This window comes from Pinus tabuliformis, chromosome 5_1 (genome assembly GCF_031772625.1).
Source record: "Pinus tabuliformis cultivar Carrire ecotype Pingquan chromosome 5_1, CPIR1, whole genome shotgun sequence".
NCBI classification, from domain to species: domain Eukaryota; kingdom Viridiplantae; phylum Streptophyta; class Pinopsida; order Pinales; family Pinaceae; genus Pinus; species Pinus tabuliformis.
Window position 1 is genome coordinate 912,011,356 of NC_142305.1, and position 24,077 is coordinate 912,035,432.

The following is a 24,077-nucleotide window of genomic DNA, read 5'->3' on the forward strand; positions in this document are numbered from 1 at the left end:
CTTATTCAGAGTTAGTGTGACAATCCCTAGAGTGATGCTTCATGTTAAGCTCCCTTCAATGGATTTGTTCCCTCATAAAATGATAGTTAGGGTATGAAACTAGGGTTTTCATATTCACTTACTCCATTCTAGGGTTTAGTTTTCTCTTAAGTAAATCACTCTTTAGACTCTATCACCCATGGTCAAGCACTAGCCTTTCCACAATGTTTATCACACCATAAATCACCCATAAATTAAGTTTTTCCTTTCCTTTTCTAATTTTCGACCACTTAAGGAAAGTCACTAAGTTAGGGTTTAGGTTGAAATTCAACTAGAGTGCATGTGTTGGCTTGTAGAAGGATTCAACACATGGTTGGTAAGACATTGCCTCAAAATCATCCTTTTCTAGTGGCCAATTCTTGATGTCATATGCCTTAGGCAAACCCTAATCTAGCCATAAGCTTGAACTCGGGGCTTTTTAAATATTGGTTGTTCCTAAAGTCAATCATATTCATAAGTTCAACCCTTTTCTTGGCCTTGTGAACCTAGGTAACCATGTTAAACCTTGCCAATTTGCAAACCCTAGGTCATTTGTGCCCTAGATAGGATTTTGGGAGGGTACACTTTGCTTTGTCTAAATTGGTTTGAGCCTTGTCCTAAGTTGAGTACCTATCCTAGCATATCCTTGTAACTTCCAAGCCTTAGACTTGTTATACCCATTAGGTTACCTACATAGGGAAGACTCCCTTGTGGTGAGAATCCACTAAAGAGCAGGAGGTAGTGGTTGAGGTGACAATGGGCCACACCTCATAGTGTCGTCACTTGGTCTAGATTTTGCTTTATGAGCTCCACTCACAAAACCTGCTAGATTTTGACACAACAAAGACAAAAGCTTGAGGCATGAAGATGGAACAGAGTGAAAGTATGACGAGTTGGACAAGATGGGATGGAACAAGAGCTCGATTGGAGCTCAATGAGATGAAACGTGCTCAATAGCAGCCCATCAAGATGGAAAGAGAGCTCGATGAGAGAAGAGAACTAGACAGGACATGAGATCAACAAATGGTCATTTTAATGAAGAATCTATTTTCAAGATTACTCCACAATTTTAGACTCAACTACTGAATATAGAATCGGTTTTTTACAAAAGTGAATTGCAAAATAGAAATATTTTTTTTAAATAGAAATATTTAAAAAAAAATAGAACTATTTTTTAAATATGTTGTAAATATTAATAGACTTACTTTTCGAAAATATCTCAAACTAAATCTAACATGTTCACATTGAATATATGTAGAAGTTCCTATCCAAGTTATAGTTCTCAACAGATACTTGTATCAATATGCCCTTTTTGTCATATGACCTCATGTTATATGGATGTGTAATCCTTCTAGTCTAAATGGAGATAAATAAAGGAAACACCATTTAATATATGATTGCATTTGTTGTATTGTGGATATTGTGTTTGTCCCAAGTAGAGAATCCCATCAGAAAAAATTTGCACAACTCAAGTTTACATAGAAGAAAATATCAACAAGCTACAAAGCCACAACACACGGGATTCTTCAGCTAAAATGATGCTGAATTAAGAAATTGTAAAATTTCATATTACATACTTCAGCCTGCTACATCAGTCCTTAGACCAACACAAGCATTGTCACAATTGTCTCTGTTGGAAAATGTAACTAGGTTCAATCTTCATAATGTCTAATGTACTATTGATTTCCTGTATTTGATGTAAAGAGAAAGAAAAATTTATTATTATATTTTTATAGCATGGGTTTCATGCTCTAGGTTAATTTGTTTTTAGTTCAAGCACCCATTGTGTGCTTCTAGGGCTTTGTCATTGGGTCAAAGATGTCAAAGAGTCAATGTTATATGTAAAAGACCCTATTGGGCATTTTGTATCAAGTCAAAAGAATTTATGTAAGTCAATTTGTGTCATAAAGACCCTCCAAGATCAAGTCAGCCTAGCTATCAACATGTCTGCCTACAAGAGAGGACAAGTCGCCCTCATGATGACAGTTCCAACTCCAAGAAAATGCTATATATACAAGGCATTCGACCTCATTAAGACATCATCCAATAAGCTCATTGAAGAACAAGAAAGAGACCAAGAAGAAAAGCAAAGAAGAGGAGAAACAAAGGAAGGAAGAACAAAGTTTTCAAGGACAGTTTTAGGGCTACTTCATCTCACAGGTGCGAGGAAACTAGGGCATATTTCTGTTGCAGCAAAACCGAAAATTGCAATCATCATAAAGGTTAAAGTTTGGGATCAAAAGAATCAGACTTGAAGGCTGAGTTATCAAAGAAGAAGAAGCTCCCAATTCGAAGGAAAGAGACCTAATCTACCATATTCCACCCACAAGTGCAAGCTAGGGTTTCTGCAGGAAGGCCAAAATTACAGTCAAAAGTTGCAGGTCCGAAATTGTGGTCAATGGAGAAGTTGCAGCAGCTTTGAAGCAAGTTTGACTTGGGTTGACTTTGTGAGAAACATGTTTAATCAAGGAGAAGTTTGAATTGCTCTTGGAGGGGTTTTTGTCTTGGCTCTTAGGTATTGGAATTCGTCATTTGAAGATACTAAAAGAAGAGAAGAATTCTTGTGGGTTTTCCTCTCAGAGGAGAGGTTTTGGCTCTGGCTAGCACCCTATATTTTGTGTCCTCTTGTCTCATTGATCTTCATAGTTTGGTAGTTGTTTGCTAATAAGAACAGGATAATAATTAAGTGAAAGAAGACGCTAATTACAAGTACATCAAGCTAAGTAAAAGAATATCACAGGCAGTTATCAAAGTGAGAGAATCACCATAATCCAGTTGCCCTAGATTTCTCAACAGTATCATCCATTAATTGCAGTGATTCTCAGCAAATATGTAATGGGTCTTTTACATATTATCCTATCCACATAAGATAAATATTAATAAGTTGTAGCTGCTAATGTTCAGCTGTACATGGACTCCTCTAAAATTCACCTTTTCTGACACTTGCAGAAAGAGATGAGTTTCATTCATTGTTAATCACCCTAAGTGCCAAATCCAAGAGGGAACAATACAAGTTAAATTGTTCTTCTAGCACTTAAAACAAACTTTACCAGCCACACAATATTGCCTTATGAATTCTGCAACATACCAGTCAAAAAGTAAGATATATGTACGGACAATTTACTACCTACAAAATACACATCAAAGTTTGTCTTTACACACCTGTTGCCCAAATTCAATCTTGCCTATCGAGTCCACAAGTGCTGCCAGCCAATATACATCTGAGTATGAATTTCCACTATTGTCGTTATACTGCAAGCAAAGCAGAGATATGGATCAATTTGCTCAGACAATTATTAGATATAGTTATGTAGTAGTTTTCAAAATGACCAATGCATCCATCTTCCACATGCTGCTGGTTTAAGACAAAGAGTTTCCATTAGTGAGAAGCTTCTAGCTTATAACATAAGAAAATATCACATCTAAAATATATTGCTCTAAAAAACCAGTACATAGTTGGAATAATTCACCTCAATTCTTAAACATAACAGGACCATTGTAAATTTTAAAAACCACAATTAGTTTATCCAATGCAACACTGTTCTATATTTTGCTGTCTGCAAATTATCCATATGCATCCAACTAGCACTTACACATATTATGAGATCACAAGCAAATGAGAAACAAATAATTGGAGAAAAATGAGCACACAAAACATGGGGACTTGTTTACTGTGGAAATACTGCACCAGGAACATTGAGGAAATCTCAGGCACATCGTGAGAAGAAGTCTGTACACCAGGGATGTTAGGGGATGCTGTCAGATATTTCCCCACCACATTTTTTGAGAGCCCCAGCAAACAAGAATATCCAAAAAGTAATCCATCAGTCAGTGTGCTCCTGGGCATCACCACTGCTGGTGCACTCTTTAATGAATGACAACGAAAATTACAAGAACACTTTCCCCACTAAATCAAAACACCATTTCATAGAGTGATTGCTGGTGTTGAGCTGTTGTTTTGAACCTTGGAGGCCGAAAACTGAACATGCTACAGAGGCATTCTAAGTTCAAATTATAGCTTTCTCACAGGCAATAATTTGTGACAGTATTGGATTCTAGGCAATTTCTTATAAGAACGATGGCAACCTCTAAAACCAGCAATTTTTTTTCTGATTTCACACTAAAATCCAGCTGGAAAAAGTTGCAAAGGCTATGTCTCAGGCTTGGGGAGTAAGTGCAGATCTGTTTCTGCTAAAATTGGAAACTAGGGCCAAATTCCACTTTGGACAACCCATTTGATGGAGATGATTATTGCATTGAATTCTTCTTTTCGAGAGCACCAAAATCGACCTAAAGATTATCAAATTTGGATAAGGAAAAATATGTTTTTGGGGTCAAGCCCACACATGTGCAAATTGTCAAGGTCTGCCACATCATCATGTAGGCACATGAAGCCCAACAGAGATGTCTTTTGACCCTCAACGACTTGTATAAATAAGAGAGACCTCCACCCTCATTTGGCACTTCATCAAATCAACATATTCTTCTCTCTCCTCATCTGATTGGTTTGTACAGCTTATTGGGCATCTCTTTTGCTCACATGTGTGGCAGTGAAGAAAGACGAATTTCAGGAATCAGTTGCAGGTTTGACCAGCGTTCACCAGGGGTGCATTGACAAAGTTTGACTGTGATTTTTGGGTCAAATTTTTGGTTTTGGAGAGCTGCATCTATTAGCACAGAAACCGAGGTATTCTGCGCATGTTTACCAGAGCTAACAGCAGGATTGACTGCAGACTTTAACGAAGTTTGACCGCTGTTTTCATGACTGTTTTGGGCTGACTTTGACCACTTTAGATGGCCGGGTTTGACTGTGTATGACCGAGCTGCATTGAGGACAGTTTGTTGTTGTGTTGACCAGCGATGACTTTCTGGTTAGGGCTGTTGACTGCTGCTATCTGGTAGCAGGAAAGTTACAGATTTGACAGGGCTGCTGTGATCATCATTTGGCAAGTCAATTTTGACTTTATTGTACTCTCTCTTTTTGCTCAACATTTGATATAATAATAAGAAGAATTGATCAAAGGGTTTTCCCCATCTTGGGGTTTTTCCCTAGCATTCACCAAATCTGGTGTTCTCTTGTCTTTGTTTGTCTTCTGTTTTTTATTGTTCATGTTCTATCTACAGTTACTATCAATGTGATTTATGGTTAATGTGATTGCTATTGGAAAACTAAACTGGAGATTGTCATTGGGCTGCTAAAGGAACATTGAAGTAATTGTGCAATGCAATGTTTTAAAACTCCGACTCGGCCGAGGGTTGACTCCGACTCCGAATCCGACTCGGCCGGCTCGATTTCAATGACTCGGTCCTTGTAAAAAATACATTAAATATTTATTTTTTATAAAAACACATAATTTTAAAGATTTTCATTCATGTTTCCAAACACACAGCATTAGAATATAGATAGAAGACATCATATGATCAAAGTAGGCTCATGAGTATATCCATTATATCAAAATGGCACCCAGTACATTGTCCAATACATACACGATGATGATATAGAGATCAAAACAAAAACACATAAACAAGTAGGCTATAAATGGCCTCTACAACAAAACTCTGTGACCAGTACTACTGGCTACTGCTAGAGTTGCCAACATCATCTGGCTCAGTGTTACATGGGAGCAGGAGCGAAAGTGGGGAGCGAGAGCGAAAACGGGAGCGGGAGCGACAATTTGAGAAGCTCTTGGTTTGGGAGCATATCCCAGAGGAGTTCGACAACCAATGTCACTAACATCAAGGTACATAGAGGGATTGGTGCTCTTGATTAAATACAAGTTCCAGAATCCATACCCTAATACATGACAAAATTCAATGGAAACATTGCAATCCTCCAATCCTGAAACCCTGAAAAACTGATAAGTCTGCTGGATTTTGAATGAAATCTAAAATTCTACTTTGTCCATATGAAATCCAATGAGGCCGAAACCACTCTCAAACATCCTGAGTCATTTCATGGTAATGTTAAAAATTTAAGTAAAAGGATGAAAATGAAGATTAAGGAGAATGTCACTTTTACTTTAAGAATTTAACATTACCATGAAAATTTATAACTGCGTGGAGTCCAAACCAACCAAAAAACAATTTAAAAATCCATTAAAATTTTATTAAATCGCAGTTTGACATGATGCTGGGCATTTTTTTGTGACTTGGCCGAGTCATAACGGAAACGGCCGAGTTGGCCGAGTCAGCCATGAACCGTTCCAAAGGCCGGGTCATAGAAAAAGGTATTGGCTCGGATCAACCCGGCCGTTTCGGTTTCAAAACGGCCGTTTCTTAAAACAATGGTGCAAAGCATAGAACATACCATTCCTAACTAAAATTATACATTTCTTTGGAATTCAGTACAAGTTGAGTTTTTTAATTTATTTTTATTTTTTTTGGTTTAAAAGTTTCTTCCTGTGGGATAAAACAACAACAACAACAACAACAAACTACATCAAACACAGTTCAGAACAATCAGAATATCTCACCCTGGATGCACTGACAGTGAGACTCTATCTTAGACTCAAGCAGCATAAGAAAGCCATGCATTGAGAAGACAGGTTGACACTCAAATATAAATGTATGTCCAGAATAGTAGAAGTATTTCCAAACAGCCCTCGTAACCTCGAGAAAAAAAATCCTTCTTCAAATTGTTATTGATATCAACAAAAACAAACGCAAAAATAGTGATGTGTCAGGAGAGTGAAATTGTAGCATTTGTGGTGATCCTTGGATGGAGAGTTACATCAGGGTGAAGGATCTCCTTCGCTATTCTCAGCGTTCATACTAAAATCCACCTGCATTTTGTTGAAAAGGTAATGTACAAATCCGTTTCTTTGGTTTTCAATATAAGTTGAGTTTTTTTCCTAGTTTACAGTTTTAACTTGAGAGTTTAGTTTTTAAGATTTTTGAAGTTTCCTTCTAGAAAAACAAAAACCTTACATCAAACACAATTCAAAACAAACAGCATCTCTCATTCTAGCCACATTGGCCACAATGACAGTGACACTGAATCTGTGAGACTCAAATACAAGCTGAAAGTAAGAGGTTGGAACTTGGTGCTGAGAACATAAAATGTCTCATCTGTCCCAAATAGTGTCAGACTTTTGCGAGGCCCTCATAACGTCAAAAGAACCTTATTCAATTTGTTACAGATATCACCAAAACAAACACAAAAATAGTGGTGGGTCAAGAGAGTGGAAATGTAGCATTTGACATAATCCTTGGACAGGAAGCTATGGCAGGGTCAATGATTATCTTTCACTCATTACTAGAAATGGGGTAAAATATGCCATAAGCTAACACTGGTTCAAAAATCTGAAATACAAAGTTTGCAAAATGAAGCAAGCTGTATGGGCGATTCTTCTGGAAAATATCTCACAACTTCACACAATGCAGGGATTGGCACACAAGTGTAGAATGTTGAACCCGGCAGTTAACCGGCTGACATTTGGGACCATCTTCTAGTTCTTGTAAAGAGAGGTCAATTTCTCACACTCTGCAAAAAGTGAAGTGTACATTGTGAGATCGTACATGATATGAATGCCCAATTCCGTCATGGCAATGGAATCCCTTCCCATTTGAACCATTCTCCATATTATCAGAACATGGTGAGGAATATTGCAATGGCAGACCCTTCATATCTTTTCCCCAGGTGAATGTAAAATGCGGACATCCTTACCAGAGTCCAGACATCCTTGTTTACAAAGATTGCAATTCTAGCCCCTTCATATCTGCTCTCAAGAATTGATTTGCAATTCAAGATGCATCATGAGACATGGATGAGGACAGGATACCTTATTGCAATGCATGGGAGGAGATATATTTGTTGGTTTTCATTGCTCAATGTTAATGACATCTTCAGTGGGTCCCTTTATCCTTGAAGAAGCTGATTATTCAAAAAACCACAGAGATGCATATTTCCATTCTGAGCCTCTTTAACAAGCTATACATGAAGTTGGGCACAAACGAGTGGTACAGGTAGTGACAGATGCAACAACTATTTATAAATTCAGGATATATACAAAAGTATTTATCAGACCCCAAGTGTGTATGCACTCAACAATGCATTTCGGAACAGTAGAAAGACTGATGGAATATTAATCTTTTAAAGGTTGAAAGCTACTAGAGATGTGCAAGTTGTTTATCTGCAACCACCATACCTCCTTAGGAAATAGGGCCATGGAGAGTAAAAAAGGTAAATCTGACCTAGTAGGACTAGAACTAGCTCACCAAAACTCTCTTACCAGGAAGCACCCCGCTACATCATCAGAGTAGAGAAAGAAGCCCAAGACACAACCAGTTATTACCAGAGTAGGTTCCCTTCACAGATTAAGAAGTAGACCAAAAGGAAGCTGCAGTGAGAGAGAAGAGAAAGATAATGTCCAATGAGCAAACTCAAGAGGAATTTGAAAGTGAGTTTATGAACCAAGTTTCTCCAGATTGAGGGATAACAAGATTTTTACGCTTACTAAAATGTACTGGATGAATAAGGCTCTTATTGCTCAAGTAGTGAATGAAATGATCCTTCCATCGAAGGCCATCCTTCACAAAATTGAATTCTTGGAAAGCATATTTAAATCTATTTTTAAAGCAATTTATGGTGAAGATAGTGTGGCTTCACAACTGCAGTGTTGAATCAATGATAGAATGGAGGTGAAGGAAGACTCTCCATGTTCAGTCGGTACTCAATCAAATCCTGTCTGCGTAGAAGAAATTCCCCTGCCTCCTCCTGAAACTCAAAAGGGGCTTATAAAAACACTCAATTCTATTGGCAATCTAATTGGAGAGAGCTTCACTTTTCCACGTCTAAAATGGGAATATCCATCTTTCATCTAGTTTTTAGGCTATATTTCAAGTTACTAGTAGACATTGCTATATTCTTATATGCTCAGGACTGCCGGGTGATAAAAAGGAATGAAAATTAATAGTTATGAATCCTTTTAGTTGGTTTTGGTCCTAGTTTCGCCAGTCGCAGGCCACAACCAAGAATGGTTGTAATATTTTTTGTATAATACAAATATAAGATAGCTTATATGCTGAAAGAAAATATTAGTATTAATACTATCATCATCATCTTCATTATTATTAACTTTAAATAATTGTAAATAGCTAGTATCAATATCATATATAATTAATATTATAAAAACAAAACATGAACAGAACTTAAATAGGGAAATAATATAATACTAAAGCCATTCATAATGTTATCAATAATTTTATAAACCAACATGATAATACTTAACATATTTTAAACCTTAGCCAATCATACGAACTATAAATAGATTAAGATATATAAGACTACTATGGCAACAGAATAAACATAATGTAAGATTATATATGAGGATTATTATGGTACCATTAAAATAACCAAGATTCTATAGAATGTCACGATGCAACCGATTGATAATCAATAGAAGTAATCAATTGATATCTTTTGGGAAGAAGGTCACAACGCAACCTCATGTTCAAGCTTCTACATTGGCTCCCATTAGAAACCTTTCCCAGAAATATCATTTGAATGCCCTTCTTTCCCGACAATGGTGTAACTTTTGTGAAGAATACCATGAGGAAAAGACCTGTGATGTTAAAAAGAATGCCTGGGAAAGAATTTTCAGCGAAAGAACTAACCCCACAGTTGCAACCTTGGATTGGGAAGATGACAATGAAGTTAGGATGGCTGAAACGAAGAGTGCTTTCAGAGCTCGAAACGCCAGGAATCAGTCCCCCAAGGAAGCCAATAACCAAAGAACCCTAGATGCCACTTTCTCGCATCTGAATGTAAATTCTTCCACCCCTTCCTCTCTGGTTGTCTCTCGATTGAATATTCTAAAGAAGATGGCCAGCATCAAGGTTGCTGCCGCGTTGCTTGATATGGCCGCTATTCCTGAGCAGCAACAGCATTTAAATAATTTTCTTGAAGGAAAGATGCCTACTCCTATCCATTTCCTCAATAAATACCAAAAGAAGATCCTCCCAAAGACAAAGTCTTCGCTGCAAATAATTCTGGAAATTTTGTTAAAACCCTCCTTTTTATGTATTTCCGAATGTATGTAATAAAATTGCTCATTGTTGTTTACTTGATGGTCGGTTACGAGCCAATGCCATGCCTAAGAGACCCAAGAAAAGTGTGGTCTATAACAATTCTCAGCAGACAACCATTGGTGAGATCAAACATGTCACATTAGTTTTATGCACTCATCCTGAAATCAGAACATGTCATGGATATGCTAGTAAGCAACTATTCGATCATTCTCGGTAGAGACTGGAAGATGGTATTCAAAACCAGAACCAGTGACCGAATTGGTCCACCTATCAAACCGGTTTTGAATTGAAACTGGAAAAACTAGACTGGTCAGATCTCAATGAATCAGTGATTAAAAAAAATACATGAAATAATTAATTTTTAATGAAAAAACAATTTTTAAGATTTAAAACCATGATTCCAATCCAATAGAGACGAAATATCAAGTTTTTGTTCATCTATATACCATGTAAGGGTGAATATATCAAAATGGCACCGAGTGCAATAAATATAAGCAACAAAATACATAATCAATGAGGGCTCTAAATGGCCTCTAGATTCCAAAAACAACGCTACAAGCTATCAACCCACTCGCCTACTACAAGTCTACATATCAGTGATTAATATTATCACTCATCATCATAATCTAACTCATCAGCACTACTAGACACGGGATCATCAACATGAGCTACATAAACATCATCTGCCTCAGAGTCTAAGGACTCAAACTCCTCTACAGACTCAGTAGTAGCAGCACTAGCAGCAAAACTAGACATCAAAACTACAAATCGTTGATCAACATCATCAATCATGAAACTCATCATTGATTCAATAGCACTCGACATGGGATCATCAACAAGAACTACAAAAACATTATCTAGCTCAAAGTATTCAGCCTTGGTTGCTCAACCTTATAATATGGTAGAAATTGAAAAAGTTTAACATGCCTAACCAATGATTTTGGTTTGAGTGAAGGGTTCATCTCCTCAACATTATAATATGGTAGACAAAGCTTAGCATGCCCAACCATTATTTTCCTTTGAGTGAAGGGTACATTTTTGTTAGGGCCATGGTAGAGAAGTTCAACAATCAATACCACCAACATCAACAAAGTTCAGCAATTAATGCCACCAACATCAAGGTACTGAAAGGGCTTCATGTTCTTGATCAAATCCCAATCTCATGCCCTCACACATGACAAAATCAAATGGAAACAATGCAATCCCCCAAATCCTGAAATCCATTAAGTTTGTTGTACTTTGAGTGAGATCTAAAATTCTAGTTTCTCCATATGAAATCCAATGAGGTCAAAACCACTCTCAAACATCTTGAGTCATTTCATGGTAATGTTAAAAATTTAAGTAAAAAGATGAAATGAAAGATAAAGAAAATGTCACTTTTACTTTAAGAATTTAACGTTACCATTGACTACTAGTATTGCTAGGGTTGAGATGTGGGAGGCAAATGAGAGGGGAAGCAACCTTTTAAAGACTTGGAGCGATTGTTTTTGGAGGGAAACAATCCCTAGTTTCCCTCAAGACTACTCACGCATGACCAAAACCGATGCGCGTGGGATCCACCGACGTGCTAGTAATGAACCGATCAGTTTAGGACGTAACCAGCCAATTTATGGAAAAATCAGTCGATTATGTCATAAACAGGATGGTTTATGACCGATTTGATGCAAATCCTGGGCCTGCAAAAGGATGACACGAGTTTATTGGTTGATTTAGTCACAGGTTCTTATGAACCGATCGGTTTGACTGGTTACCAGTTCAACCCAATCAATTATGAATAATATGTCGGTTGACTAAAACAGGTGGGTATATGTCATTCAGTGTTTTAAAAATTGGCCGGACCGATTCGGAATCAGCTGAGCTAAACCCCTACCCGAGTGTCTGCGTGCCCAACTTGATAACAAACTAGCCGAGCCAATCAAAACCTGTCAGCAGCGGAATTTGGCGGGAAAGCGGACTCCAAACTTAGTTATTTTTTGGTTTTAGGTTTTTTGCTTGTTCATCTAACCTTTCCCAACCCTATAAAAGCTACCCAACCCCCTCATTGCACCTGCTAGTGCTACTACTTCTACAGTTGCAGTTGGAGATCGTGATGAGGAGGAGCCATGGGTTTCCCTGTCTGACTCTGATTCAGAGTCTGAGCCAGATGATGTTGGCTTCTCTAGCAGTAGCCAATAGTGACTAGTGACTAGTGATGTTTTACTTTTATTGTGGAGGCCATTTAAAGCCTCCTTGGTTATGTGTTTTTGTTCTGATCTCTATATCATGTATGTATTGGACAGTGCATTGGGTGCCATTTTGATATAATGGATATATTCATGAGCCTACTATTATCATATGTTGTCTTCTCTATATATTCTAATGCTTTGTGTTTGGAAACATAATTGAAAATCTTTAAAATTACGTTTTCTCATTAAAAAATAAATATTTAACGTATTTTTTACAATGACTGAGTCATTGAAATCAAATCGGCCGAGTCGATACCGAGGTGGAGTTGAAGTCAGAGTAGACCCTCGGTCGATTCCAAACGCGAGTTGGAGTTTTAAAACATCGATGTCATTGGATGGCACTCATATGACCCTTCCTAAAGATGGTAAAAATATAATTGTTTTGAGGGAAGGAAGAATCTCACCTTATATCGAGAATTTGCCTCAACCCCATGTTTACACTAAAGAGGACATTGGGGCTTACTCTCTTTACACTAAGCAAGAATCACCTCCTCCCTCCCCCGTCAATCAAGAAGATAAAGTCTAGCATATGCACTTCGATACTGCATCATCAAATGAAGGAACAAAATTGGTGTCATGTTGTACTCAGTGTTGTAGGGAAGTGAACCCCCCCGCACCCTTAGGCACCCACTGCTAAAGTGTGATCCGAACGAAAGAACTTAGAGAGCGACTCAGGGAGCGCGCACACGACAAAAATTGTGCTCCTTTGTTTCTCCAGAAATGATAAAGGAGAGTCACACCCAAATCGCTCCCCAGTCACTCCCATTTAACATCATTTTATGAGTGTGAGAGAGATTGAAAGGGCTTGAAGCTTAAGGAACATGTGGGAGATTCAAGAAAGATTATGGAAGCTTGCAAGGCAGATTGTGGGAGCTTCAAAGGGAGATTCAAGGTTGCCATTTGTGAGAGCTTAGGAGATTGAAGGTTAACACCACCATTGTAGAGACAAAGAGGTAGGGTTTAATCCCATTCTTTTTTTCCTTTGCCATGTATCATTTGTGTTTTTTATTTGTAGAATGAATCTAGAATCTAGATGTTCTCTTCTCTGTAACAAACAAAGTTTGTATACTCAAAAGTTAAATACTCTGGAAGACTTAGAATATGAAGATCTCCATTGAAGATACAATAATATATATTAAAATGTATGAATAAGAATGATGATACAAATGAGAGTGAGGCCCTACTTATATACCCTAGGCAGGTACTTTTTCACTTACGGTTATGTCCTTAGAGACATGCCTCTTCATTATTAACTACTAATCAATTAATCATTATTTATGTTTATTATTGTGTACATTTTTATTATTTTTATATAAATGATATCCATAACATTGTCTTCCTCTTCAAAAGGTTTTGTTCTCAAAGCTTATCGCTGACAAGGCGTGTCATCTGCTTCTTTTTCTTGTAATCTATTTGTATCCTTCGTACTTCATATAGTTGTCATGTATCATCTTCGTTGATACATGATGATAGTATCCTTTGAGCGATAGGTAAAATTGTTGAACTGAGAAGGGATCTGACCATCCTAGATAATCTTTTATGGAATCTTGCAGTTAATGGAAACTTGTGATGAATTGTTATCACCAATTGAATTGTGCAAACTTCAGAGTTCTTCGGAACATAAGTTTGTTGTTTATGTTCTGAGTGATATAGATTCATAGATTGATTGAAGTGTCTATTCTTGTGATTCGGATGTAGATAAGGAGTTCTTCTTGTTTGACCTTCCTTTAACATGTGTGTGGTAATTTCCTGACCTACTTTAGGTACTGATGTAGTTGAGTTGGTTATAGAATCTTCACTTGGAATTTTCATCGTCTGAACTGCCACATTTGAATAAGTTTTTACTTCCACTGATTGCTTAACTTCTTGAGTTGTGATGTTGACTAGATCGATATTCATTCCTCTTTCTTTAACTTGCACTGAATACTTCGACACTTCTTTCGTGATAAGTTCTTCTAATTTGTTTTTCAATGATTTCTTATCATCCTTATGTTTCTTGATTTGAGTCAATAGACTTTGATTATGGTTTCTGACACATAAGAGTTCCTCATTTTCTGTGTCCAACCAATTAAAGACTTTGATACGGACTCTAAAGAGTCCAACCAATTAACCCAAACAGGTCACTTGTACCTCGAAGGTCCTCCTCCCCCTCCTATCCCACATGCTTCTTTGAACATGCCTCTTCTACATTCCAACACAATGGAAATTCCAAAGCCTCATGCATCCCAGCAACAGCCAATGTGGAATGATGGTTGGGAGACCATCCCTATCAAACCTGCATCCAACTTTGCACACTGGCCTACCATTCTCACCACTTAGTCTATCATGTGATCATTCCTCCTCAAATCCCTTATGCACCGTCTCAACCCACTTCTTTTCATGTTCAACAACCCCCTGATTCCCTTGTACATTTTGCATTGGGAAAGTTTTATATGTTTCCCTCTGAGGCCACTTCATCACACGTGCATTTTGATATTCCTACAGTCGATGGCGGGGGGGAGCAGAGAAATCTTCTTCCAAGACATTCATCTGGAGGTACAAGGAGAGAGGAAGGAGGAGAAGAGACCGTCCTACATGGCTGGTCCTAGAAAGCCTCTTGAGCTTGCTTTAGTTGTTTCTTTGATATGATGTGGTTTTACTTTATTTTACTTGGATATATTTCACATTACGACACTCTCATGCTTCTGGGACAGCATATTATTTTTTTACTATGGTACATATTTTGATGACAATATGCTTTATGGGAGACACAAGGATGGTTTCACATGCTTATTTATACATGTTGATGGATATTGGTCTGCTTCATACATGTAACCTTTTATAATGGGGGTATTCTCGATGATGGCATATTTATGTTTTGTTACATGGGAGTTACAAGAAAACTAAACAGAAAGCACATAAGTAGGGAATGGAAAACGCTAGTGAGGAGAGGTATGCATAAGTTTTGAAAGTCGTCAACTTTTCTTCTGATTAATTTATTCTAGAGTACAAGAGCTAACTTGTTTTGGTAACAACAAAAATCCTTTGAGGAGTGACAACGAGAAAGTGAGCTCATCAAATTTCCAATCCTTTTATTAAGGTTGTTTCTTTTCTTGAATTACTTTGTGTTGTTAGAAGATCTGATATTGGTCATTTCAGTGCTAATTGGTACACTTTTTGCAGAAAGATATTGTTGATCCAATCTTATCGAAAGAGTCCAACTTGCCCAGCATTTTTTCTTGCTTACTATTTGGCATTCCAATTGTTTATGTATGAGTCATTTTACATCATAGACATTTGATTTATGGTCCTGATTCTCGCAAGAATCAGCCAAAAAAGTACGTTGTACTCATTTTATTAATAAAATCAGCAGTTGACAGCTCATATTTTTCGACATATTTCTCCAAAAAATTTACGTTATATTGTTAATTTTTAAGTGTATTTTATGATATTAGTGGTTGATTATGTCAGTCAATTTTTATAACATACCTATGTGGGCCTATGGCTGACAGGGTATGAGCTTAAAAATCTTTCTGATTTTATTTCTCAGTCTGTTGTCAGTTTCTTTAAGTTTCAATCTATTTACTTTATGCAATCTATTTCTCAGTCTGTTGTCAGTTTGTTTAAGTTTCTATATTGTCTTCTTTCAGTTTATTTCATTATTATAAATAGTTTTCCTTTTGTTTTATTGTACAAATATAAGTGTAGTTTGATTCTGGCATTAAACCCTGGATCTAGTCTCATTATCTCACCAACCTAATGGGATTTGAGGGAGTTGGTTGCGAAGCAAAAGAAACTTCGCCCGTCAACAATAACAATATTAATATTAATGTTATTAATTATTAATATTAATAGTTTTGGATATTATTTATTTATATCAATGTATTTGTTGGAATTACGACTATTGTTACACCAAAGCCCGCAGGTGTTAGTAAACGGATGCATCGCCAGAGTTAATAGATCCACGAGAGGCAGTTAAGCCATGTCACGAAACACACGGGGAGCATTGGATTATCCAATGCCCAACAATCTCCCCCAACGCGAGCCCTCAGCCAGGTGTGATTCGAACTCGAGACCTTTGGCTCTAATACCAGTTGTTGGAATCACGATTGTCATTACACCAAAACCCGCAGGTGTTAGTAAACGGACGCATAACCAGAGTTAACGGATCCACAAGAGGCAGTTAAGCCATGTCGCAAAACACACGGGGAGCATTGGATTATCCAATGCCCAACAGTGTTATTGAGTACTATTCTTATATTGCCTTTATAGTCATTACTGCCTTTTGCAATCATATTTTGAGTGACTGACGTCTTTAGTCACTGAGGCTCATTGCTGAATTTTTCAGTATCATATTAGATCTGCAGCCCTCTTCTCTAATCGACTTGTTGTCCTAATGATGGATCTGGACCTTGATTTGAAACATCGGCATAACAATGAATGCTGCGGCTTTTTCCAGAAAATTATATTGCAAAATGCTCCAACCATAGAAATCTCAAAGAAAGGAACAAATTATCACCTTGACTCAATTATATTCGAATCAGTTTTCATCATATGTTAACAATTAAATGTAGATTTCATCTTCCAGTATGTGGGCTTGTGTTGATGTTATTAGATCAGACAGGTGCTTATGTAGGCTTGGTCTCTTAGCATGCAAAAGATGTCAAATTTTCTATTTAGGTGTTTACGTGAGAGGAGTAAGTGTTATTATGATTTCTTCCCTAAGTTTAACTTAGGGAAAACAAATTAAATTATTTGATTAGCGTTGGCTATTGGGCTAAGTTTCTAAAGATATATAATTATTTAAGTGACTTAGATCTAATATCTACCGTTGACCTAAGTGGGTTAGGAATTAATCCTAGCCATCTCACTTTGCAGATCGAGTGTTAGGTGTTTAGCCTGAAATGAAACTATCAAATAAGCCTAAGGATAATCGAGACAGTGATTTCTCAAGGTGTGAGAGGCCCAGTGATTGAAGAGAAGAAAGTGCGCAGCAAAGGTTTTTCAGAAGAAAAATTGTGCAGAATCAGAATTCTGAGAGAAGGGGGCCGAGGCTTGGAGAGTGAAACCGAAATTTTAAGCAGGCCAACACTGTGAGAGGGAAGGCCGAGTTTGAGTTAATTCAACAGGCAGCTGATTTTCAGAGGCCGATTTTTCCTAGGACCAAAAATCCAGTGAGCCATTTCCATATTCAAATAATTGCTGTAATTTCTGTGTATTTCTCTGTCGGCAAGGCCCTAACTTTTCAGATTAATAAAGTGAAGGAAAATTTGCTGGGCAGAAAACCTCTGCTGTCTTCTTGACATAAAAATAAATCAGACCTGGTATTTAAATTTTAACAGCTTGGCCATGCAAGAATACCATACTCAACCTGAAGTGTAATAACGAGAACAACATCATCTAAACATTTTTTAAAACTCTGATGACCCTGTGGGAAGCTGGAGCAAGTCTCCAACTATCTATAACCGCATTCCAGTAACTTGGCATAATATATACTTCAAATTATATCTGAATCCATAAAATGCCAAACAAAGAGAACAACTTCATCTAAACATTTTTTAAAACTTTGATGATTATCTCTGTTATGAATATAATTCATATAAAAATAATAAATATAAATATAATAATAATTAATTAATTAATAGTTAGTTAGTTAGCAATAAAGAGGCATGTCTTAGAGACATGACAATTCATGAAAGGGCACCTGCCTAGGGTATATAAGCGGGCCCTCATTCTTATTTGTAATCATCTCATATCTCATGTCAATTCTTATACAATATTCAATATACAGTTACATGTCTTACAATGGACATTTACATCTTTGAAGTATTTTAATGATTTCCGCTGCGTTTACGACTTTTGGACGTTATAATCTCTCTTTTGCAAAAGATAAAAAGCCACTCTATAAATAGAAAATGATGCACACCAAAAAAGACAGAACTGCATGATCATATATTATCGCAGTCATCATACTTCACCACAAAAGTTTAAAAAGGAACAAATCTACCCATTAAGGTCATCAGTTAGGAGCCCTCACTTTTCTTTGTTGAAGTTTCTAATTTTCCTTAGTTAGAAACCATTCATGCACTTTTTCTGATTTATTCCTACCTACTTGTTAATTTTTCTTTAACAATTTATTTACAAAGTAAATACTGAAAATAAACACCAGTGCATGCTCAACATATTACAGATCAACACCTAAAAGAAACAAGAACAAACACACCACATGACACCATTATTTTTGGACCAATGTCCTCGGGAAAACTCAATGCGGGAAAACCGGTACAACTATCTGAGGGTATTCTTATTAAACAATATCAGAGTACAATCTGGGTGCCGTAACTTGCCTACCCAACAGAGAATTTCCTTAGCAGCTATACCTCACAGTTTGAGAGAAATCTCCTGGCTGAAACCCCGAAAACCCTTCTGGCAACTCCTCAGCACAAAACTGCTCCTGCAACCCCAGCGTCTGCCTAATTTGAACTGCGTCAACCCCTCTTTGTCTCACGATGGCCCTGCATCAACTCTGGGAGCCTCTGAGTCAGCTACACTGACCCTTCTGGTGCTCTGCGCAGCACTTGGCTGCCTCTGTGTGGCCCTACGTGAGCCCTTGCTGGCTCTACGTCACCCTCCTTGGCTGCTGTGCTGCTCTCCCGGCACAATGTCTGCCTTCCTTGTTCCTCTGTACTCAATGCCCCTTAGCTGCCCTCCCGACCACTGATTCTATCTCTCTTAGCAAACCCCGCTCTAGAGAATAGAATGACTGATCAACTAGTGTTATCTCCAAGTGACCCTCAAGCCTCCTCTTATACTTTTCCTGTTGACGATTAAACGGCTGAGATTAAGTCCCTAATCAACGGCTAAGATAAGATCTGTCTTGATCCATGTATTTTCAGCCACTCTAACACAGATTCATATTAATACTCATTAATATTTAAACTTAGGGACTCCATTAAAAATATTAATTATTTTAATATCTCCTGATCTGTTTAGAATTTGCCCAAACCCTTTATGGGTATTAGAGATCTCATGTGCCCCAGCCTCTCCACCAAATCTCATGGCTAGAGCACACCCAATGCTACCCAAATCAACACTTCCTCTTAGCGAGGAATGTGCTCTAGCAATACTCCTCATTGAGTATTGCTCTGATCATCCGGCATCGGTACTTGTGTTGATGCTAGGTCTTCCTGCCCAACATCCTCTACACTGCTGCATCCTGTACTACTGCCCATGGTTCTGCCACTGTCACTGTTGCATCTCTAAGACAGCTCCCTCTACACCCGTGCTGCTGTTGGTTTTTCCTCCCAGCACTGCATCTGCATTGCACCTCCTCTCATCATGTTGCATCGTGTTGCCCGCTGCTGCATTGCAACTCAGTCACTGAGAAGTAAGTAACTGATCTCCCAAATGACCTCCTCGTTGGACTAGAAACACCCAATGATGTTGAAGCTCCCTCTGCTGCTGACAAGTGCTCCCTATCTCTGACCTCTGCACTGCTGCAACAACTCCCTGCATCTCGCACCGTTGCACACCTCTATGTGCCTTCCTGCATTGGTGCAACACTCTTGTGCCTCTCGCACTGATGCAGCCTGCTAGCTCTACGTTGTCTCGGGACTCCTGCACTGTAGCTCTCTCTGCCGCTCCATCTGCATCTGTCTCTACCCACTCAGCTAGTCCTGCTACGCCTCGTCGGGGTTGTTGTAGCAAGGTCTAATCCCAGAGGCTAGGTACCTCGAGGATCCTGCCCCTCATCGCCTGTAGTCTGCCTAACTACAGCTCGATGTCTCCCCACTTCTGCTCAAGTGGTGCGTGTGCACTCATGGCATAGTCATCGTCTATCAAAACTTCCTTTTCTGCCCATGATGGCGCTGTCTTAGTCTTGGAAGACTCTCCCTTACCCTTCTTCCTTGGGCATTGGGTTGTATAATGACCCATCTCCCCACAGTGGAAGCACTTGATCTTGGAGAGATCCTCCTCCTTCCGCTTGTCCTGCTTTCCCTCAGATACTAGGGCCACATCCTCCTCCTCATGCTTGACCTTGATCCCTTTGCTGTTGCTCCCTGTCTTTGACTGCCGTCTGATCTCTTCCTGCCGAAGACCTGCGCACATCTCGTCCCAAGGTAGGAGAGTCCCTCTGCCCAGGATGCTCTGGACAAACACTTCCCACTCTTCTGAGACAGCGTTCAAGGTTTTCCTCACCATAAGCTCCTGATCCGGTGTTGCTCCTATAGCAGTCAACTGATCTCGGATCTCATTCAGTCCTCTGAGGAAGGAGTCAATCAATTGACCCTTATTCATCTAATACGACTTCATCTGATTCTCGAGCAACATTCTTCTCTGCACAGAAGTATGCTAGTACAGGGTCTTGAGAGCCTCCCACATCTCAACTGCTGTTTCCTACCCAACAGAGAATTTCCTTAGCAGCTATACCTCACAGTTTTAGAGAAATCTCCTTTCTGAAACCCCAAAAACCCTTCCGGCAACTCCTCGGCACAAAACTGCTCCTGCAACCCCAGCGTCTGCCCAATCTAGACTGCGTCAACCCCTCTCTGTCTCACGATGGCCTTGTGTCATACTTTCATGGACTGCGTCAGCCCCAGGAGGCTCTGCATCAGCTCTGGGAGCCTCTGAGTCAGCTACACTGACCCTTACGGTGCTTTGTGCAGCACTTGGCTGCCTCTGTGTGGCCATGCGTGAGCCCTTGCTAGCTCTACGTCACCCTCCTTGGCTGCTGCGCTGCTCTCTCAGCACAATCTCTGCCTTCTTTGTTCCTTTGTACTTAATGCCCCTTAGCTTCTCTCCCGATCACTGATTCCATCTCTCTTAGCAAACCCCGCTCTAGAGAATAGAATGACTAATCATCTGATGTTATCTCCAAGTGACCCTCAAGCCTTCTCTTATACTTTTCCTGTTGACGATTCAACGGCCGAGATTAAGTCCCTAATCAATGGCTAAGATTAGATCTAGCTTGATCCATGTCTTTTCAACCACTCTAACACAGATTCATATTAATACTCATTAATATTTAAACATAGGCACTTGATTAAAAATATTAATTATTTTAATATCTCCTGATCTATTTACAATTTGCCCAAACCCTTTACGGGTATTAGGGATTTCATGTGCCCCAGCCTCTCCACCAAATTTCGTGGCTAGAGCACATCCAATGCTACCCAAATCAACACTCCCTCTTAGCGAGAAATGTACTCTAGCAATACTCCTCACTGAGTATTACTCTGATCATCCGGCATCGGTACTTGTGCTGATGTTAGGCCTTCCTGCCCAACATCCGCTACACTGCTGCATCCTGTACTGCTGCCCATGGTTCTGATACTGTCATTGTTGCATCTGTACGACAACTCCCTCTGCACCCGTGCTGCTGCTAGTTCTTCCTCCCAACACTGCGTCTGCACTACACCTCCTCTCATCATGTTGCATCGTGTTGCCCACTACTGCATTGCAACTCAGTTACTGAAAAGTAAGTAACTGATCTCCCAAATGACCTCCTCGTTGGGCTAGAAACACCCAATGATGTTGAAGCTCCCTCTGCCGCTGACAAGTGCTCCCTATCTCTGACCTCTGCACTGCTACAACAACTCCTTGCATCTCGCACCGTTGCACACCTCTCTATGCCTTCCTGCACTGGTGCAACACTTTTGTGCCTCTCACACTGATGCAGCCTGCTAGCTCTGCGTTGTCTCGGGACTCCTGCACTGTAGCTCTCTCTGTCACTCCATCTGCATCCGTCTCTACCTACTCAGCTAGTCCTACTACTCCTCGTCGGAGCTGCCATAGCAAGGTCTAATCCAAGAGGCTGGGTACCTCGAGGATCCTGCCCCTCATCGCTTGTAGTCCGCTTGACTACAACGCGATGTCTCCCCACTTATGCTCAAGTGTGCGTGTGCACTCATGGCATAGTCATCATCTGTCAAAACTTCCTTTTTTGCCCGTGCTGGCGCTGCCTTGGTCTCGGAAGACTCTCCCTTACTCTTCTTCCTTGGGCACTGGGTTGTATAATGACCCATCTCCCCACAGTGGAAGCACTTGATCTTGGAGAGATCTTCCTTCTTCCGCTTCTCCTACTTTCCCTCAGAAGCTAGGGCCACATCCTCCTCCTCATGCTTGACCTTGATCCCTTTGCTGCTGCTCCCTGTCTTTGACTGCCGTCTGATCTCTTCCTGGCGAAGACTTGCCCACATCTCGTCCAAAGGTAGGGGAGTCCCTCTGCCCAAGATGCTCTGGGCAAACACTTCCCACTCTTCTGAGACAACATTCAAGGTTGTCCTCACCATAAGCTCCTGATCTGGTGTCGCTCCTATAGCAGTCAACTGATCTCTGATCTCATTCAGTCCTCCAAGGAAGGAGACAATCAATTGACCCTTGTTCATCTGATACGACCTCATCTGATTCTCGAGCAACATTCTTCTCTGCACAAAAGTATGCTAGTACAGGTTCTTGAGAGCCTCCCACATCTCAACTGCCGTTTCCTTCTCGACTATATGTGGTACCACATTATCCTTGACCTCATCAAGGATAATGCACTAGGCCCTCGCCATCGTCTCCTCATACTTGTCGTTATCATTGGGGTCGACTGGGGTAGCTATAACCTTCAAGGCGAAGTTCTTGACACGATTCCAGTCAAGCACTGATAAGATTCTGGCCTTCCAGACTGCGAAGTTCGATGCTCCGTCCAGTCTATCATGGTCTCTTACCCCATTTAGTACCATGACGCTCCTCTACTTCCCTCCTGGAAGTTCTCTATTCGACTCCTCTGAGTCTCTACTTCTTGTCTGGAAGTTCTCTTCTAGACTCCCTCTGAGTCCTAATTTCCCTCCTGGAAATCCTTGTGCTGCTTGTCGAAATGCCCCCTACTCTAATCGTCTTGTGCAACTGCACTGCTGATCTAGGTTCCTCAGCTAGAAACCCTCGGTAACAACTCCTCTGGCCCTGCTTCGTTAGGTACTGTTCTGACTACGGTACCTCACTAGCTCCACTCTGCAATATTTCTGCAACCTTCTAGTCTCTAGCAACTTCCTCTCTATCAATTACGTCAGCCCCTCTCTGCCTCACGCTGGCTCTGAATCACCCCAGATGGGTCTATGTCAACCCTGGGATGCCCTGCATTAGCTCTCTGGCCCTCTACGTCAACAACACTGGCCTCTCTGAGGCTTTGCGCAGCTCCTGACTTCTTCTGCGTGGCTCTGGCTGGTTCTGCGTCACACTTCTTGGCTATTGCGCTGCTAGAAGCAACTTCTATCACCTCGAGACAACTGTTTTCTACTGCTATTGCTCCGCTCGACCGATGTATTTTAGTCCTCATGTGATCTGCAATCACGCTCTGATACCATGTTGAAGTTTCTAATTTTACTTAGTTAGAAACCCTTCATGCACTTTTTCTGGTTTATTCCTACCTACTTGTTAATTTTCCTTTAACAAGTTATTTACAAAGTAAATACTGAAAATAAACATCAGTGCATGCTCAACATATTACAAATCAACAACTAAAAGAAACAAGAACAAGCACACCACATGACACCATTATTTTTGGACCAATGTCCCCGAAAAACCCAATGCAAGAAAATTGGTGTAGCTATATGAGGGTTTTCTTATTAAGCAATATCAGAGTACAATCTAGGTGTCGCAACTAGCCTACCCAATAGAGAATTTCCTTAGTAGCTATACCTCACAGTTTGAGAGAAATCTCCTGGATGAAACCCCGAAAAACCCTTCCAACAGCTCCTCAGCACAAAACTGCTCCTGCAACCACAACATCTGCCCAATCTGGACTGCGTCAGCCTTTCTTGGCCTGCGTCAACCCTAGGAGGC

At 39.7% G+C, this 24,077-nt stretch overlaps 1 protein-coding gene across 3 annotated transcripts in view; it reads right to left on the bottom strand.

The window, feature by feature from the left end:
* The window catches only part of TAF2 (TBP-associated factor 2), a 317,600-nt gene that overhangs the window by 31,065 nt on the left and 262,458 nt on the right, over positions 1–24,077 (bottom strand). For all 3 annotated transcript variants that reach the window (XM_089433145.1, XM_089433144.1, XM_089433146.1), the window contains one exon: positions 3,181–3,270. In XM_089433145.1, the coding sequence (XP_089289271.1) occupies positions 3,181–3,270 (90 nt within the window). The remainder of the gene's footprint in view (positions 1–3,180; positions 3,271–24,077) is intronic.